Consider the following 18,920-nt stretch of genomic DNA (forward strand, 5'->3'; position numbering starts at 1 on the left):
AATGAAGTTCAACAAGCCCTATTTATAGAGTTTAAAAAAAAATTAATTTTTTGTCGGACATCCGACCCCACGCCACAGTGGCGGACGTCCGCCCGTTCGTCGGTCGGATATCCGAGCCCATCTGACGGGCGCACGGGACGTCCGTGTCCTACCATTTTCCTCACTACGGCAGACATCCGGTCGGACTTCCGCGACGTCCGCCGTTGGAGATGCTCTGAAACAACTTAAATTTTTTATTCAGTATCATGAGAAAGGAAAATTACAAGTTGTATTAGTTTACAAATTGAAGTATTAGTCCAAAATTCTTAATTTGATGATTGATATACTTAAAATATTTGACACGAGATTACTTTTATTATCAAAAGTGACAATATTGCTAATTAACACTAATTATATGATACGAATTTTTTGTACCATTAACCAGTCAAGTCGATTAATGCTTAATTTCACCATAAATACATAGATGATGGGTCTATTAATTGTCATTTACAAGTGCATCCTATCTATAGATATATGGATTATGGAAATGAACCTATACATAAAGCATTTGTTTGATAGAAAATATAACTCATCTATGTCTGAAATTGTAAGAGAATTACATCCCAATACGGAGAGATAAAATAGCCCCAACAACAAAATTAGAATAACATTATTATTCCCTTCGATTCAGCCTAGGGTTTTGAAAAAATTAAAGAAGCCAAACCATTTGGGGGATTGAGTATATGAGGGTTTCATACATGTGGAGGAAGACATAATAACACCCAAGATGCTAGACAAAGTTGTTGAAAGATTAGAAGGGAATATTTGGGAGTATGAAAAGGGAATTAGAAGGTAATGTGGGTTTTAATTTTTATTGAAGAACATGCTAATGTTAATGCACAACTCATACATAAATATCAAATATATACATATATGCACACACACACACTACCAAACAAACCCTCCTTTGTGGATCTCACTCAAGTCAATCACTCTACTTTCACTCTATCTGCATATGTTTGTGTGCACATTTAATATCCCCCAATAAAAAATTTAAAAAACAGACAAGATTCTCCAATTTTTATTAATATAATTCTGTTCTGTAGATTATTCTATAGTAACATATTATAATGATATCGTAACATTAGAGCAGAATATAAGGTAAGAAATTTGGATGACTACGCTGTGCCTTGTTATTATATAAATTCTACAGAATATTTCGAAAATATATTTATATCGTGAAATATACTAGTACTACTTACTATATAATGAAAGAGTAAAATGAGACATGGCATGACAATTCAAATAACAACAAAAATATGGACTTCGTAATTAATGATTTAAATATGTCTCATACACCCTCAATAAAGTTGAATTATTAGAAATACAATAAAGTATAATTACACCCGTTTCAAAATTGTCAATAAAATTGCAATTATAGATGGCATATACTCCATATCATACTAATTACAATAATGAACCCAAAGCTGAATAAGTGTTCACACAAAGTTACAACAAGACATACCCAAAATAAATGAGGCCGAAACGTAGAAATATTAATTATAGCCAAAGAAGAATACAAAACTATTTATACAAAAAGGTTTTGTCATGATTAGTTCAAGATAATACACGTAGTAATTAGTTAAGTAGAGTAGTAATTAACTGGTCAATTAAAAAAGTCAAGGATGAGTGTTGAAATGTTTTTCTTGAAAGAAAAAAAGTTAATGATATAGGGAAACACAATTTGAATTGTCTGAAATGAAAAGTTAGAGAGAGAGAAGCGAAGAGGGTGGGGGGAAAAGAATCACAGAAGAGGGTTAACTTTCTGTTTCAAGAATTTTAACCCGTCGACTACGGGGAAGGAAATCAAAAAGTGGGCACTATATTTTTCAATTAGGAATTACAATATTCTGGAAAAGTAATTTATAAAATTGTTTTGACTAGAGAGAAATTGGCTAGTTCTGTTGTCATTTTCCAAGATATACTGTCGAGGAATTAAACCATACACCAAATCCCTTCACCACACATCCACCTTTTCCTCCTTTCCCCTTTGCAATTTCCCTTCTCCTCTCTTTCTTTCTGCACCATCTCCATTTTCAAGAACACACTACCTTTTCAAGCATATTTACAACCAGTCTTTTCACAACTTTCCAAAGAATTCAATCCTAAAAAAAAGATTTGGACCTCTTTATTCCCTCTCCCCTTTCTCTTTTATGCTCCTTCTTCCTTTCCCTTGCTCAAGATCTTGATTTGGACGAGTGAGTGAAGACACAGAAAGAAAACCCTTCCTCGAGAACAAAAAAAAAAAGATGCCCTTGTTGGAGGGTCGCTCAAATTCAGCACTTCCTGATCTCTCTCTCAACATCAGCCCACCAAACTGCGAAATCAACTCTAAAAGCTCCTTCACGGAGCTCTCGCTGGGCGGGTTTGGTCACCCGCCCAGCGACGAGCTCCAGAAGGGCGAATACAAATCACAAAACCCTTTTTCAGCCGCGGAATCGGACGAGCTAAGACCGATCAAGGGCATCCCGGTCTATCCGAACCGCCCCTTCCCGTTCCTCGGCCACGACAACAAGGATCCCAAGATGCGCTACTACCAAATGCCTTACCCCTCTCCGCCGCCGCCTTATTTCGTCGCCGATCACCACCACATGCCAATGCTGAATCTCGGCCCCTCCCCGCCGCCGCCCTACCGCGGCGGCGCGTATCTCTACGGCGTCGGCCCTTCCTCGCACGAAGCCCCTCCTTCTTCTCATCATGGAATCATGAGATCGTCGCGGTTCCTCCCCAAATTCCCGGCGAAACGGAGCATGAGAGCGCCGAGAATGAGATGGACAAGCACCCTCCACAGCCGCTTCGTTCATGCAGTGGAGCTCCTCGGCGGCCATGAAAGTAATTCTTCACAATTCGGTTAGAGTATTAATTAATTAATTAATTAAAATGTTTGTTTAATTTTGGAAATTTGAGATTAGGGGCGACGCCGAAGTCGGTGTTGGAGCTGATGGATGTGAAGGATCTCACGCTGGCGCATGTGAAGAGCCATTTACAGGTATGGATAAATTTATGTGTTTGAATTGAATAGAAAAGGAGTGAAATTCGAAGCCAGAAAATTAGCTGTTTGTGTTTATCTTTTTGTGTGGACTCCGTTTATTTCTCCGGCACAGTAGCCGATGAATGGTTGCAGACTGAAATGCAATAAAGAAGTATTGGGGCTGACAACAAAGAGAGAGAGAATGGAAAAGAGACAAACCCAAAAGTCATCATTTTTCAATAATATGGCTGATTACTACTTTATCAAACATCAACCTCGTGATTAATGATGATTTTTCAGACATGGCTCAGAACAAAGTCTTACACTAGTATTACTTCCAGTAGCACTAGGTTTATTTATGATCTTTACATTTCAACACTAGCTACTACTACCTCTAGTAACATTTCCCCCCCTTCATTCTCCCCCAATTATTAATTTAATCCTAATCGTAGTATATAATGCATGCCTAGGACTTGATACATTTGGAATATTGACTTTTGATTAATTTGTTTATGCTATTTCATTAAACTTGTAGATGTATCGAACTATCAAGACCACAGACAAGCCTGCGGCTTCCTCAGGTATGTTTATGTTATGTTATGTTATTTGGAATTGGCATTTTTACATTAGTTTTGACCTTAATTTTTACATCCTGGGAAAATGTGGTGCAAGTAAAAATGTTGGAATTGACTTGTTGTGTTTTGTTTTTTTGTTGAAGGTCAATCAGATGGGTCCGGTGAAGATGATCTGTCAACCGTGGCGAGCGGGGGGGACCGGTCAGGCATAAGGCAGTTCTTGGATCAGAGGGGGGGCGGACCTTCCGGTGGAACTATGCAACAAGAATATGACCTAAACTACCCCTCCACCACTCCTACATTGTGGAGCAATTCTTCAAGGTAAACAAAAACACACACTAAGTATGTATATATGTATGGATATAATAAGAATGCCCACGTACTAAAGAAGATTATGAAATCATGTGAGTATAGTAGTAATAATTAATAAATTCCTTTTCCTTTTTGCATGGTACCTGAACTTCAGAAGTGCATTCTCACGTCCACAATTTCAAAAGCTTTTTTCTAAGAATAAAAAGGGTTCTTGTGGCAGCTTTTGCTTTTGTTTCTTTTTCTTTTTTTAATCTTTTCTTTTGGAAGATTTTCATCTGAGGTTGGATAATGGGCTACTTAGATAAAGTTAATGGAAAAAAGCCAAATTGAGATAAGTGAGAAAGCAACCACTTCCCACATATGCCTTTTCTTTTTCTCCAGGAATAATTTGTTTCTCTTGAATTAGTTTATTAGCGTAATATTCAATTCTTTCAAAGGAACAAAAAACCCTTACTCTTAATTATTCCTTTTCAAAAGGAATTACTTTTCATACATGACCAAAAAATCATGAGTATCTTCTTGACTTAAGTGCTCTCCTTTTCTTAAAGTAGTATAGGTTGGTTTATTTAAGCCTATTTTGATACTATGTGTTTATATGTCTATTCTCTGTCATTTCTTTTGTGCCAAATTATTACTCCTTTTACCAAATAAACCTAGTCTTGTCGAAATCATTAAAACATATGACTATAGAACTCAAATGCAAATGCTTTTCTTCCCCTTTGGCTATTAAAAATGGATGAATAAGACAATGCTTAAATGTCTATGCATCTTTTATAAGAGCTACAATTTGTGTGTGAGCTGCTGTTTTCTGATTTGGGATTATTTTGGACGTTTTCTTGTGTGACAAAATAGTGATGTTGGGAGCTTTTGCAACCTTCTTAATAGTCACAAATCAAACAACAATCATCATCATTTGTTTAACCTTTTTGACTTCTCATTTATACTTTGGTGAATTTGTAGAAAAATAGCATGTGTGCAAAAAATAACAAATATTATATATAGCTGATATTCATAAATAAGTATATTTTGTAACTTTTTCTTATTTCTTTAGTACATGCAAAGCATCTTTAAATTCCAAGATTTTGAATTGTTTTATACTTTTAGTTCCATATTGTTGATTTTCTCATTTCTGAAATTTCAATTGTTTGAATTTGTATAAGTAGTAACCGAGAGGGGTGGTTGCAAAGCAACGGTGCTGATTCACATAGCCTTGTTGGATCGTTGTCCTTCCCGTGATTGTCGTCTTAGCTAAGAGGTAAAGAGACTTTATTTCGAACAAATAATATGTATATAATCATCGTATGTATGAAGCTTAGAACTAATGTGCATTTTTCCATGAAATGACAGGAAAAAATGTGTGCAAAGAGGTAATTGGATTAAAAGATGAATCTGAGCTTCTTCGGTATGGAAATGGGAGCTGTACTGCAGCTAGAGAAAGAGAAAGCATGAGCAAATACAAACATTTCCATTTGAAATTTTGAATTATTGATGGAGGTTCTTCTCTTTGTTGATGGAAAATGAAGGCATGAACATATCTATATCTATATGTATACATACATATTTATATTTATATGTCCATAAAGAGACGTTCCCAATCAAGAAGATGGGCGTGAAGCAGCTGGGAGTATTTTATATTAATTAGTTTTGACATGTTCCTTCTCTTTATTTCTTCGTTTTAGTTTGATTTGGCTACTAATGATTTGCTAATGTAACAATTTAACTTATATTCTGCCATCATATGTTGTAAATGTAACATTGCGATTGCTCGTTTCTCTCATGTTAAAGAGCGTAAAGATGTTAGAGACACTCTAGGATATTTTATTAAAGCCCATAATCTTCAGCCTTTCAAAGCAACTATCAGTATCTCAAGTTACCCTTGATACAAATGAGTAGATTGTTTTGTGTCAATAAAGCACCGATCAATATCTCGGAGAATCGACCGTCAATTCATTAACAAGATGAAGACTGAATGAGGAATTATCGAACTATCATTTATTCGATATGAAATGAAGATCAGTTGGCACACGTCCTAACAAATTAAAGGCACTAAATTCTAAGATTTTCAATGAAGTTCTTGTCAAGTTAATTTTGATGGGTAGTGTCGAATAAAGAATGATAATCGCAAAGAAAAAGAAAGAACAACTTCCTCCGTCCCAACTAAGTTGGGTCGTATTTGTTTTTGGGATGTCTGAACTAAGGAGTCATTTCTTTTATTGACAAAAAACAAAACATCTAATCGCTCTTACTTTATTCCCTCTTCTACTTTACTCTCTCTTATCTCTCGTACTTTTTTCCTCTCTCCTATTTATTTTATCTACATTTATCAATTAACACAATTTGTTAATCTCTGTGCTCTTAGTTGGGATGAAAGGAGTACATCATAAGAAAATGTAGAATTGTACTTCCTCCGTCTCCAATTCGTGTCACGATTTGACTTGGCCCTTGTTTAAGAAATTTAAAGAAAAGAATGGACTGAAAAAGTTAGTGATACGTGTGTATTAATTTTATACATTAGGGTGGCGTTCGGTTGCCATGACTAATTATTATGAGACTATCCATCTAGGATTAAGTTGTGGGATTATTTTAATTGGAGGGGGGAGGCTATGACTAATAATCATGAGACTATCCATCTAGAATTAAGTTGTGGGGGTCAATCTTATGAACCAAACATGATACATATTTAATCATGAGATTTAGTCTTTCCCACTGACATACTTGGATTTTACATGGTTTTAGAGGGTGGTTTTGTATGAATTTAATCATATTTTGTCTATTATTGGGCATGTTTATATCCACTTCTCTATTATGTTGGTATGTTGACCATTTTGTTAAAAATGTGTAGAAAAAGGTACAAAATATGTGGATGTGCAGCCTTGGTTTGAGACAATATTAACTGGAGATTTTGAAGTCCAATCAGCCCCTAATGCATATCATTCTCTACGTCTTCGAAAGAGCTTCGCGTGGGTATCTCGCACGCCTCAACCGGAGTTCGGTAGAAGAAGTTATGGCCGTTATAAGAACACTGCGCGTTCCAGAAAATATCACGCGGCCGGGTGAATTAACCACCCGGCCGGGTACGGTGCTTCGTTGCGAAAAGAGTAAGAAATTGGTCAAAAATGACCATCCGGCCGGGTGAATTTTACTCTTTATAATTCCACCTGGCCGGGTACGCTATTTTGGCGTATTCTTATGCCAAAAACGCGATTTTTGATGGGGGATTAAAAGGAAGAAAGCCTAGGGTTCACAGATTCTACATTCTACCGCCTCCAACACATTCCACACTTTCCCAAGAACCCTTTGAAGAGAGATTTGAAGATTGAAGACTACAAATCGAGAGATTGGAGTCTCTAATCCATAGAATCGTTCCACAGGAGTATCTATTTGCTTTCTTTTATGTATTGAATCCATTGTATTGGTTTTTATGATGAACATGAGTAGCTAAAATTTATTGTGGAGTTTTGGTGAAGACTATAATGGGTGTTTGTGATTAATTCAAGGACTTCTTTTGATTGCTTAACTCTTGTGATTTCTTTGTTCATTCTTGTGCCCTTTTCAATTCAATTGTTTAGCTACCAATTGGGTTTGTTTACCTTTATAGTTGTAATCGAGAGATACCTATCTAGGTTTGATAAAAAGTGAACATCACTTTGATAATCTACACTCGAGAGAGGGGAACCTTAGTGAGGGCTTGGGTCTTTTGTTCTATGGAGTTAATCTAAACATATAAGAAGGAGACTTCAATATTAAGAGTTAATCAACGGGGTGAGTACACTTGCGAGAGGGCTCAACCTAGACTAGTGACTTTCCTAGTAATCCTAGAGACTAAAATGGGTAATCGAAGTTGTTGAATCAATCACAAGACAATTCCATTGTAGTTGGATCCAAAACTCTACTTTCCTCTTTGTGGTATCTTTTCACTTGTGTTTATTTCCTCTTGTCACTTTTAATTTATTTTTTATTATTATATGCTTATAGTAGTGTTAGAACAAAACCATTTCTCTTGGATTGTCTAGATAGTAATCGAAATTTGTTTGTGGTACTTGAGTTGATACAATCTTGTCTCTGTGGGATATGATACTCTTGCTTGCTAATTGCTGCACTAGCCCCGTACACTTGCGGGTATTATTTGTGTTAAAATAAGTTGAGCCACCAACCGAACACCCCCTAGTAGTATTATATTAAAATGTGATGGAATATGAGTTTTACTATGAAAAATAATAATATAAATGAAGTGAGATAATTAATAAGGGACTAATTTCAAGAAAGGAACGAAGGAACGAAGGGAGTTATCGAAACTTTTGCAGGATAGATTTAAATATCCCCTACATACTTTGTAATACTCTCTATATTAGAGAGAGATGCTGTGACATGAGAAAAATAGATACAGAACTCAATTCCATTCTGCCATTCTATTTCTACATTTATATTCATTTGTTAACATGAGACTCGTTGTGGTTCTATTACTGGGCCTCGACCCAATAACAAGCGTGAATGATTTACTCCACATCAATGCTTTTAAGATTTTAAGTTTGGACACAAATTTAGATGTCGGCACAAGCCAACTAAGATAATATATAGATTCAACTCGACTTAAAATGGTAATTTCGTTTATACTACTCCCTCCTAGCCCTCATTTTTGGTCCAGTATGTGTTGGAAACAAGTTTTAAGAAATGTAAATAAAAATGGGTTAAAAAGTTAGTGAAATATGAATCCTACTTTTATATATTAATTTTATAATAAAATATGAGTGAAATGAATTAGTAAAATATGAAGTCCACCTAACATTTATGGTATAAAATGTAAGTAGATAATAAATAAGGAACGGACAAAAATGTACTGAAAATGGGGCCGGAGGGAGTATGGACTATTTATTGCAATTTTGTTCCTCTTTTCCCTTTAAACATATGCGTCAATTTGTGGGCTAAAATATTAGTTTTATAAAGCCAAGTGGCCCACTATGATTGCGGCCCACTCAGCCCAATAGAGAAAAAATGAGTCAAATTCTCCGAATTTTCACAAATTTGGCGGAAGAGGAAGAAATGGCGTTAGGGCTAATATTGGGGATTGGAAGGGCATTCAGGAAGAAGCGAGCTTCGTCGCTGGGTATTCTGACTTCGAAGAGGAGCCCTAAAGGCTATTACAAGGGCAAAAATTGCAAGCCCACCGGTTTCCACACTCGAAAAGGTTCTGTTTGTCACCTTCCACTTTTGTAAAATTACCCCTTGAGATTGATATTGGCACCTTTACCTGCGTTTGCTTCTCTTGCCTCTGTATGTCTCTAGCTAATGATACTGTTTGGTTGGACTTGGGTGTGTGCATTTGCATATATAAACATTTTTATGTGTGCAAATGGATCATGTTGTTGCTTTTGAAGGGGGAAAGGGCCTAGTTTTGCTACAAATGCTATGTTTGTTGATACAATTGTGTTTTTTTTGGACAGAATGGTAATCTATTTCTGCTTCTTACTGAAGGACAACAGCTTCTTAGTTTGAGAATATTCCTAGTGTGTTACTGCTACACTAATTTGGATATTAATTTGATCATGGAATGGTGTGTTCTTAAGTAAGGTTGAGATGTAAAGCTAAAGACACTAAGTCACTATTATGTCCAGGTGGTTATGTGGTAGTTCCTGAAAAGTTGCCCAACTATGTCGTGCCAGATTTGACCGGATTCAAGGTAAATAAGCAATTTATTTCCAAGATATAAAATTGCTCGTTTGCAACTGAGCGTGCATGCTATTCCTCTATGGCTCTCTATATCTGCTGAAAGAACTAAACTTTAAAGTATTATGAATTTCAGCAGTTAGCACCCTCCCTTTTCATCTGAAGCAACAACTCCGCGCATTCCATAGGTTCATTCACTGAATAGAGGATTTTGTTTCTGGATATTTACGGTTGATGCAAATTAATCTAGGTGATTGTGAAGCACTGAAGTTTAGACAAATTCATCCGGTGATTAGTTGTGAAAGTGTGCATTTATTCTTTTTCAGGAAACATGGAATGTACGACCTTTAGGGCGCACATTAGGAAGCTATAAACTATAGAGTATAGACAGTCCACATAGGAATGAGTTCTCTAAGTTGTTTTGGAAGGTGTCAATGTGTAAATTGGTGCATCCAATACACTTGGAGCCCGAATCTCCTATAACTCTCACATGCTATTGTCCTTACAGCTTTCACATGAAAGGATACTAATAAGTTACATAAAAATGTATTGCTTAATTAATTTTTTGAAAAATTATAACCTAAGTTTCTCAGTAAATCCCTCTAGAGGTCTAGCTTTCCTTAATTAAAGGTTGTTTTTCAAACATCCCTTACTATTAAAAAACACTACATGAATATTTGGGTTTCTTTACATAAAATTCAACTAGTTTGATAAACTATATCCAGCATTTGGAAATTGGAACTGATGACTGTAGTTTCCCAATAAGTGGTGCCAAAAAGATTGCTGTAAATTTGTATGGAGTATGCATCGATTGTACTTAAATCTGTAGTTTCTTGAACAGTGATGATTAAGGTAAAATTAAAAAGGTCACCAAACAATTAGTTGGTGATATTGGGGGAAAAAAAAAAAATTGCATTTGCTAAAAGAAGGTATAATGTCTGTGCACAATAATTGGTTATGTAATATTGTATATGCTTCATTAGAGAATAGTAGGCTTGTGGTGGAGAAGAAAGAGGCTAGGCTCCCTTGTCTTTAAGCGGCATCTCTATCTTTAAACTCTGTATTCACAAGATCAATAGTGTTCACACATGCCTTTATGATTCAATTGTTACTGACTTACTACTGATATCAACTATTGATTCTTGCTTATTTTGATCATTCAAATGCTCCTCTACTTTTTCAGCTAAAGCCATACGTATCTCAATGCGCTATACAAGGTTCCGAATCAGCTAAATGAATGTGCTCGGTAGAGACGTCATAAGCATGTTTGGTGAGAATATCTGTTTCTATTCTCTTTGAGATGTTGCAGCTCATTCTAATATGTTTTAAAAATAAGTTAATGAGACAATGATTTCCTTTTCCTGAAGAATTCACACTAGTCTGATTTGAACTGGTTGTAGTAATATTTTGACTTTGAAATGGAGTAGTATTCATGAATTAGTTTTAATTGGAATTTTATTATTAGGATGCAATTATTGGGTGAATATTAATAGTATGGTATGGAAGGTTCATGTGTATTTCTCTCTTTTTCTCGTTCAAGTTTTCTGTTATTAGTTCATTAATTAAATTAAATCCAGTACAATGGCAAGGTCTTATTTACTCGATTGCCCTCATGAACTTCTATAGAAGAACTCAACTTATAAATTCTAAACCAAAATAGTTGTCTAATTGTAAAACTAATTCGTATATTACTTTAAATTATCACAATTCACAATTCTCACTCAACAAGTGGTTTGATCTGATTTTATCACTGATGAAGATTTGTCTAGGAATGTTGATGCTTACAATGACTCATTGATTGGCGGTTCATGATTGGACGAGAGTTAAATGGCATCGCATTGCAGCTACCGGAACTACGTCGTTTTTGCTGAAATTAGCAAGCTATGTGACTATAGGAGATTGAGAGTACTAATATTGATTGAAGTCTTTTTCGGTTGCAAAATTGTAATCAAATCAATAGTTGTGTTATTACCATGCAGATTGTTAGTTGATACGCAAAATTAAATTTTCGTAAAATTTAAGAATTGATGAACAAGTAACACAATTGAAAATAGCATTTTTTAGCTTACTAATAAATTGTAGTGGTCTTTTAAAATAGTCAGTTGACCTGTCTTAACTTGCAAACTACGTTTTGAATATGGTGTAGTAGATTCGTTTTTGACGTATTCTATTTTCTATGTATGACTATAGGGATTAGAGGAATTGACAAAGTCTTAGTACAAGGGAAAAACGTTTCAAACACGTGAGTTTGTTTTTTTTTTTTGGCATAAACTTTGTTTAATTGAACGGTAGATGTCGGTGCTCGTGCTGCCACGTCCCGACGTGCTATTGGTCCACGTTTGGTTATCAAATGAGTTGTTTTAAGGCTTTATTGTCAAAACTCAAACCATTGTCGGTGCTTTTGTCTCCTTAAAGAGAAGATGGATCACTTTGTCTACTCCAAACATTAGATATATTTAAATCGGATTATTTCAATATGATGATATTGATTATGACATATTTTAACGATATTTGCAATTGGTTTAGAATATCAATCCAAGTTCGGAGAAAATTAAAAATTGATGCGATTGTCATAAAAACAAACGTGAATATAGATTAAGTATTATTTTTGCAATTTGAAGTAACTGGCAATTTTAGCTCTTACAAAAAAATGCTACATATTAACTTGACGTGATTGTCAAAATTATAAACGTGAATAGTCGGTTAAACGTACTACTTAAAATGAATATATTAAAGGATGTTAAGTGAGCACAAACTTTTCGGTACGTGGTTTAAGGAAATGGGATTTTGTTAGTAAAGTGAAAAGTGAATAAAGTAAGAGAATTAATAAAGTAGAGAGAAAAAGTAAGAGAGGGGATACCAAAAAAGAAAATGGTTCACTTATCTTGGGACGTCCCAAAAAGGAATGTGAGACGCTTATTTTGGAACGTAATGAGTATTATTTTTGCAATTTGAAGTAACTCGGAAATTTAGTACTACTAAGTACTACTCCCTTCGTTCCATGTTACTTGCACCGTTGAAAATGAATATATTAAAGGATGTTATTATTTTTGCAATTTGAAGTAACTCGGAAATTTAATACTACTAATGATGAAAACAATAGTTAATGGGACGAGTAGAGTATAATATACCGTTATATATATCATACTACGAAATATTTTTTGGAAAAATTCATGGAATATGTAATTAAATTCTTTAATAGGCACTAATATAATAAGATCAAACTCAACAAGTCAACAGTTATCTCTTTTCTGTAATAAACTGAAAGCCAATTATAAAAAATAATAAAACCTAAAAGTTACTATGACACATTATGGATTTAATGAAATGTATTTATGCAGTCCATTTTGAATTTAATTTTAATAAATCTATTAGAAGAATAAATTGATTAAATTTTAACTTTATGAGAATAAGTTAAATAAAATATACAAAATTTAAATCTAAAAACAAAAAATACAAAGCGGTGCGGCGACTTCCACATCGGGCCCACAAAGAATAAATACTTTGAAATTTACGCAGACAATATGTACACCTTGCCCACCCTACAAGTACATGCTACTATATTAATCATTTTTCTAATTTCTAAATAATGTTATTTTTTTCTCAATAAAATAGTTGGTATGTGCATATATTAATTCAATGAAAGATTATAAGATGTCAAGCTTTTCGTTCTCCCACCGTTATTCAATGCTTGTTACTTGATTAATACCTCGTCCATCCAAAAAAAATATGCATTTTGAGATAGGCATAATTTTTTAATATAAAATTAATAAAGTAAGAGAAAGATAAAAAAAAAAAATAATTAAAGTATTGTTAATGAAGAGTGGATCTCATCTTATCAAAGAGAAAAAATTTTCCAAAATTAGAAAGTGCATATTCTTCTAGGCCGAACTAAAAAAAAGAAATATTTTTATGGGACGGAGGGAGTACTACGTAATACAACGAGAAAGGAACGTGAGAATATTAACATTTCAGTTGTGTAACGGATGAGTCGGTATATTTTATATGCAAGTTTATTCAATACTTTTTTCTTTTTTAGTTGTGGAAATAGGAGAATTTGATTTTTATACTATAGTTCTTTTGTTATATACTCCAACCCTTCCCAAAGAATATGCACTTTGAGCTCGGCACGAGTTTTAATGCAAATTTAGTAAAATAAGATAGAAGTAGAGAGAAAAAGTAAATAAAGTACTCCCTCCGTCCCATAGTAGATGTCACACTTTCCTTTTTAGTTTGTCTCACAAAAGATGTCATGTCATCTTCTTTGGGGCGGAGGGAGTATTGTTAGTGGAAAATGGATCACATCTCAATAGTGAGAAGAGAGTTTATAAAATAGAAAATGTATATTCGGGTGGGATGGAGTAAAAATAAAATAGTACATATTCTTGTGGGACAGGGAGAGTAAGATTTTTCCCAAATTAGAATGAACAATTATTAAAATTAATTATCAAGTCCTTTAAATTAAGCATATATCTACAAGAATGTCACAAGTCAATTTATCTTCACGAAAATTAGACACAAACATCCACGAAATTGCAGTTTGAGTCAACTTTTATTGGGTTCGTGTTCTCATCAGGTTGATCTATTAAGAACCTAATAATTTCAAGTTGAGTTCAAATTACTTTAAATTCGGTTCAGGTAACTTGCTAAAAATATTTCTAATACTTTAATAATAAAAACTATACTTTAATTTTATTCTCTATATTTATGTAAATTGGGTTTAAATCAGTTTTCTCATGTAATTTTTTTAATAAATCAAGTTTAATCGTATAAATCAGTTGTAATCATGTAATATAAGATTTTAATCATGCAAAAAAGGGGTGTGTCGTTTTTCATGTTATTATCGTGTCGAGTGAATATATCGTGTTCGAGTTAACCATAACAGATCAAATTCACATTATGTTTTATTGGGTTGAATCGTTATAAGATTGACCCCATAACGATCCAATCCATATGATTTTGCATCCAGGTGTACAACTAAGCAAGATATACGAAAGTACACCAATTGCAAATTCAGGTCATACTATAATTTTTAAAATATCAAAGAGGAATTTCCTTATTAATTAAAAATATCAACTGAAAATATCATTTTGTACCAATTCAACACAAACTTTGTAAATTTCACACAATCCAAGCGTGCAATTCAGTCTATATTTCCGTAAGCCGACTTTTCAAGTCTGAACAAAAAAGCCTATTTTTGAACAAATAAATTAAAAAACCTCTCTGAAACATCGTGGAAATATCCATGCAAACACAACTCTCCCCCAATATATATACAAAGCAAAGCAAAACAAAACATTTATCCACACACAAAAACATGGAATCTTCTATGAGAAGACCTAAGTTCCACAAAGCCTACGGCAGGACCAAAGCCAATGCGCCTTGCAAGAGACACCCCAAACACATACAATCTCCAGGGGTTTGCTCGCGCTGCCTCAACGAAAAGCTCTTCCGATTAGCCAATGGCCGCGCCAAGAGACCTGCGATTTACTCGGCCTCCTCCTTGTCTTCCTCCTCGTCCTCGTATATTTCATCCCTGTCGTCTTCGGATGAGTCTTCGTATTCCTCTCCTGTGTTGAGCTACGCCCCCTCGAGGATTTTGAAGAAGGAAACGCTAAAGAAGAGCCGATCAACGTCGCAGGGATGGAGAGAAGAGGAGGATCGAAGCGTTGGGATTTTGAAACGGGGGTTTTGGTCAAGTCCAAGAGAAGGAGATGACGGCCGTGGTCCATTGCTTGAGAACTTGGAGGGTTGTCGGTAATCCGCTAGTAAACACTGGCATAAATAATCTGCTGAAAATTCCGCCAATAATGTGAGCATTTTTTGTAATGGAAACCAAAATCATAAAAAGGTTAATTATATAATGAAATCAATTTTCATTGCTAATGCAATCAACTTTTCCTTCAATACAAATGTTCCCTAACTCCCAAATGTTTTAAGTAACCAACTCTACCTCAACAATATATCATTGATAGAGTATATTACTATGATAATAGTAGTAGTTGGTTAGTTGCCATAGAATATTATGTTCTCAACAAAAAACCTACGAGGGTACTAAATTAAAGACTTCGCTTGTAAAAGTAAGATAACCCAAATCGAAAACAAATTCCACGCTAGCTAGATGTTATTAATAGAAAATCAATGTTAAATATTCAACTCCAATAACGTAAACAATGACCCAAAAATTACTTTCAATTTTGGAAGCTAGGTTATTGATTAGGTCAATATATTGACCTGTTTATTCAAGAATAGTTATTATGTTATGTGAAAGTGAAATGATTGTTAGTCAAAAGCGGAATCGCGTGGTACACAATTCACACCATTAGACCATATTAATTTGTTTTTAAAAAATTTACTCTTCATTTTCTTCATTGAAAAGTTATTGAATGATACTACTATAAATCTTTTAAAATCTGCTATATGAATTAAAGGTCTTAAACGACATTCCTCGTAATTTCTTTCGAATAAAAATCATGATTTTGTTAATTGGAACTCGGAAAAAGTATCCAATTGAAGCAGACATGCGTGAATCTCTTTCAAATAGGGTAATTATATGGTTTATTTTAGTCAACAAAAGTTCAATCTGTTCTTTATTGGGGAAGTTATCATTTTTTTTTTTGGGTATGAGATGCAATTCTTTTCTTAAAAGCCAAATAAAATATCGTTAAATTATTTCGACGTGCTCTTCATGTCTCATTTGTATGCGTTCCTATAATAAACCAAATATTGCGTATATAAGTTGTTAACACGACAAGAATTCATAGGTAACAATCAGGTTAATTGAATCCCAGTACAGTTGAAGTAATCAGGTAATTACAAATAATTAAATCAAACTATTCATCCCTCCTAAGTAAGTATTTTTATTTACAAAGTATAGTCAACTCGCACGTCAATATATAGATATATAGAGAGAGAGTAGCAAGGTCAACAATTTGATGGTTGCTAGAATCATTAAACCATTATAGATAAATAGTAGTCGAAGAAATCAAGTTGGCATTTACTTATTCTGATTTCACTTTATGATGTCATGAGAGCTTTTTTTGAGAAGAATTTCATCTCATCTAATTTATAACATGAATCTAGAATATAGTTATTCATAAAATGTTAAATTTTAATTTGATTTATTTTTATAGTAAATGATAGTAGCCTTTTTTTTTATCTCCACATAATTTGAATAATTATATATATATATATAGGTTTGTGTTAAAATGACAACCCCTCTTAAAATGACAACGTGACAACGCTTATACAGCAATATTATAAACGTTACACACAATATCCAACACGTTAGACTGCAATTTATAGATTCTTTGTCTAACGTGTTGGATATAGATTGCTGTCTAACGTGTTGGATATTCTTGTTCAAGAAAAATTGCTGTTTAAAGACCACAAAATTGTTGCCCGTCTTTTTTGTTTTTTTGTTTTTTTGTTTTTTTGCCACGTGGCAGCTTATTATTCGTCCACGTGTACAAATGATTGGCTAGAAATGGTGGTATGGTGTTATTTTAAGGGGTGGTGGCACCCTCACATGCCCCTATATATATATATAGGTTCTTGTTAGGTTGAGATTTTTGGGTCTAATTGAGAATTGAGATGCAACCACAACCACTCATTCGCGCGATGTCAACAGCCTGTAGTTTATGTCAACAGGGGGTATTTTTGTCATTTCAGTTCTAAAATGTTTAAACTATATTCTAAATACTCTGTAAAACTCTCGAACGGTTTCTCAAAGTTCTCTCCCAAGTTTCTGTCGCGATTCATCGCGATTCTAAATACAATTTTGCATCTTCTCTCCTCTTCGTCGCGATTCATCTCCTAATCTTAGATTTCGGTCAGTTTTCTACATCAATTAATTTCGAAAAATGAGGATCGAAGAAATAGTTGAAGCTGAAGCGGCGATTGCATCCAGAAAAAGGCATTCCAAATCGGCGGTCGTTGAAGCGACTTCTTCAGGTTAAGAAATTGATTCAAATCTTAAGTATATTGCTTCGATTTTAGTGTATTACAACACATCTGGATTCGTTTTCTTATGAAATCAATTTCTGCTGATTTTTTTTTGTTGATTAGCGATGGTAGAATCGGAAGAGATGGAAAGGAACAATGCTTCTGGAAAAAACGGAAGAGGACAAGCATCACCTTCCAGTTAAGGATTTGTTTAAATTTTTAAGATTATTGACATTTTAAATTTATCGCTATTGACGTAGCTATAATAATATACTATTGACATAGTGTACGATTGTTTGAATGATTGTTGACATAATTTGTAATACCCGCATCTTTTTTTTTTCTTTCCTTCGTTTTGTTTTAGAACGAACTAAGGATGTGTAGTTTTTCGTTCATGAAAAGTTATTGGAACTCGAGCCCTTGTTATGAGGTTTAATTCTTTTTTTTAGTTCAAGTAATAGCTAAATAATCAAATGAACTAAAAGTATTGGAAATACACTGTAGGATATCAAAAATTTTCGAGTAGCTTTACTTATACAATAAAAGAACAACTAACCATCAAACACTTCAAAACATAGAACAAGACTTTTGTTTAGTGAACAACAATTTATAGGATAAGTTACACGGATTAAGTCCCCAAAGAAAGATAAACATGGAAGGGAAAATATCTAAAATGTGGTGTGCATCTGGGCCTTTTCTTCAGGCCCGACTTAGGGCCCGTTTCGGGCGGCCCGTCGGCCCAATCGGTGAATCCGGGCCTGCTCGAAGTGCTGCCGGATGGGAGCCGAGATTTCCTCTCACCTGCAAGATAAAAACGAGCCTTAATGACCATGAGATAAGAGCAATTAATAGAACACTTAGGAAGGGATAGAAAACAAACCTTCTTTTCCCTTGAAGACCAAGAACTTGCCAAAAAAAGGGGGATTCCAGCCTGCACACCCTTCATAATGCAGCCCTTGGCACCACATCCCCTGCCTCTCTACAAATCAGACAAACCCCAATTAATAACTAGTACTAGGTACCCATAAAGATGCAAGTTTTGCAGCCATGAAGGAGAGACAAGGAGATCACTAAAAGTGAGATTTCTGCAGCATAGCAACAAACGATACAGCAGCCATTTAAGGCTCAAGAGTACCCCACAATCTGCCTATAAATCCCCCTCCACACCACACACCAACTCCTTTCACCCACACTTCAATTTTCAGCAAGATAGAGAGTGAAGAGTGGCACATAGCCGAGATTAACAACAAAGACAGCCACTCCTTCAACCTTTCCAGAGGTAATACACCTCCACCCCTTTTTCTCCCAATCAAATTTTCATGTCATCATATAGAGGCACCACAATTTAAGAACCACAACCAATATAACACAAGCACACCCTCTGCCCTTATTAGAACATCATGCTAGCTCAAGAA

At 34.6% G+C, this 18,920-nt stretch overlaps 3 protein-coding genes and 1 long non-coding RNA gene across 6 annotated transcripts; 3 read left to right on the forward strand and 1 right to left on the reverse strand.

Annotated features, from left to right (window-relative positions):
* The first annotated feature begins 1,901 nt into the window (after positions 1–1,901).
* On the forward strand, positions 1,902–5,703 carry LOC125216373 (transcription repressor KAN1-like). Its single transcript, XM_048118064.1, has 6 exons — positions 1,902–2,871; positions 2,952–3,028; positions 3,546–3,591; positions 3,729–3,906; positions 5,061–5,152; positions 5,245–5,703. The coding sequence occupies exons 1-5, from the start codon at positions 2,289–2,291 to the stop codon at positions 5,131–5,133; spliced, it is 957 nt and encodes a 318-aa protein (XP_047974021.1). The 5' UTR covers positions 1,902–2,288; the 3' UTR covers positions 5,134–5,152; positions 5,245–5,703.
* A 3,200-nt stretch (positions 5,704–8,903) lies between these two features.
* On the forward strand, positions 8,904–11,552 carry LOC125212397 (39S ribosomal protein L41-A, mitochondrial-like). Of its 3 annotated transcripts, none has more exons than XM_048112561.1 (4): positions 8,904–9,082; positions 9,510–9,574; positions 10,745–10,831; positions 11,321–11,552. In XM_048112561.1, exons 1-3 carry the CDS (start codon positions 8,938–8,940, stop codon positions 10,796–10,798), a joined length of 264 nt encoding a protein of 87 aa, XP_047968518.1. In that variant the 5' UTR covers positions 8,904–8,937; the 3' UTR covers positions 10,799–10,831; positions 11,321–11,552. The 3 variants fall into 3 exon arrangements, with proteins under 3 accessions (XP_047968518.1, XP_047968519.1, XP_047968517.1); XM_048112562.1 differs by having other exon boundaries at positions 11,331–11,552; XM_048112560.1 differs by lacking the exon at positions 11,321–11,552 and having other exon boundaries at positions 10,745–11,078.
* Positions 11,553–14,877: 3,325 nt separating this feature from the next.
* LOC125209626 lies at positions 14,878–15,322 on the forward strand. Its single transcript, XM_048109216.1, has one exon. The coding sequence runs from the start codon at positions 14,879–14,881 to the stop codon at positions 15,320–15,322; it is 444 nt and encodes a 147-aa protein (XP_047965173.1). The 5' UTR covers position 14,878.
* Positions 15,323–18,011: 2,689 nt separating this feature from the next.
* LOC125211895 lies at positions 18,012–18,914 on the reverse strand. The gene is made up of 2 exons (XR_007174579.1): positions 18,386–18,914; positions 18,012–18,306 (listed from the first exon to the last, which is right to left on the reverse strand). It is a non-coding gene; the product is annotated as an uncharacterized LOC125211895 (long non-coding RNA).
* Positions 18,915–18,920: the final 6 nt, after the last annotated feature.

Source organism: Salvia hispanica, chromosome 3 (genome assembly GCF_023119035.1).
Source record: "Salvia hispanica cultivar TCC Black 2014 chromosome 3, UniMelb_Shisp_WGS_1.0, whole genome shotgun sequence".
Classification (NCBI taxonomy): Eukaryota; Viridiplantae; Streptophyta; class Magnoliopsida; order Lamiales; family Lamiaceae; genus Salvia; species Salvia hispanica.

What these genes read in the sequence shown, in the direction of transcription:
- LOC125216373 (XM_048118064.1), top strand. Translation starts at nt 2,289, where the DNA reads ATGCCCTTGTTGGAGGGTCGCTCAAATTCAGCACTTCCTGATCTCTCT. An exon ending in GCTCCTCGGCGGCCATGAAA is followed by an intron (nt 2,872 to 2,951) that starts GTAATTCTTCAC and finishes ATTTGAGATTAG; the next exon opens with GGGCGACGCCGAAGTCGGTG. An exon ending in TTGTGGAGCAATTCTTCAAG is followed by an intron (nt 3,907 to 5,060) that starts GTAAACAAAAAC and finishes TTGTATAAGTAG; the next exon opens with TAACCGAGAGGGGTGGTTGC.
- LOC125212397 (XM_048112561.1), top strand. Translation starts at nt 8,938, where the DNA reads ATGGCGTTAGGGCTAATATTGGGGATTGGAAGGGCATTCAGGAAGAAG. An exon ending in CGGTTTCCACACTCGAAAAG is followed by an intron (nt 9,083 to 9,509) that starts GTTCTGTTTGTC and finishes TATTATGTCCAG; the next exon opens with GTGGTTATGTGGTAGTTCCT. An exon ending in CAGATTTGACCGGATTCAAG is followed by an intron (nt 9,575 to 10,744) that starts GTAAATAAGCAA and finishes CTACTTTTTCAG; the next exon opens with CTAAAGCCATACGTATCTCA.
- LOC125209626 (XM_048109216.1), top strand. Translation starts at nt 14,879, where the DNA reads ATGGAATCTTCTATGAGAAGACCTAAGTTCCACAAAGCCTACGGCAGG.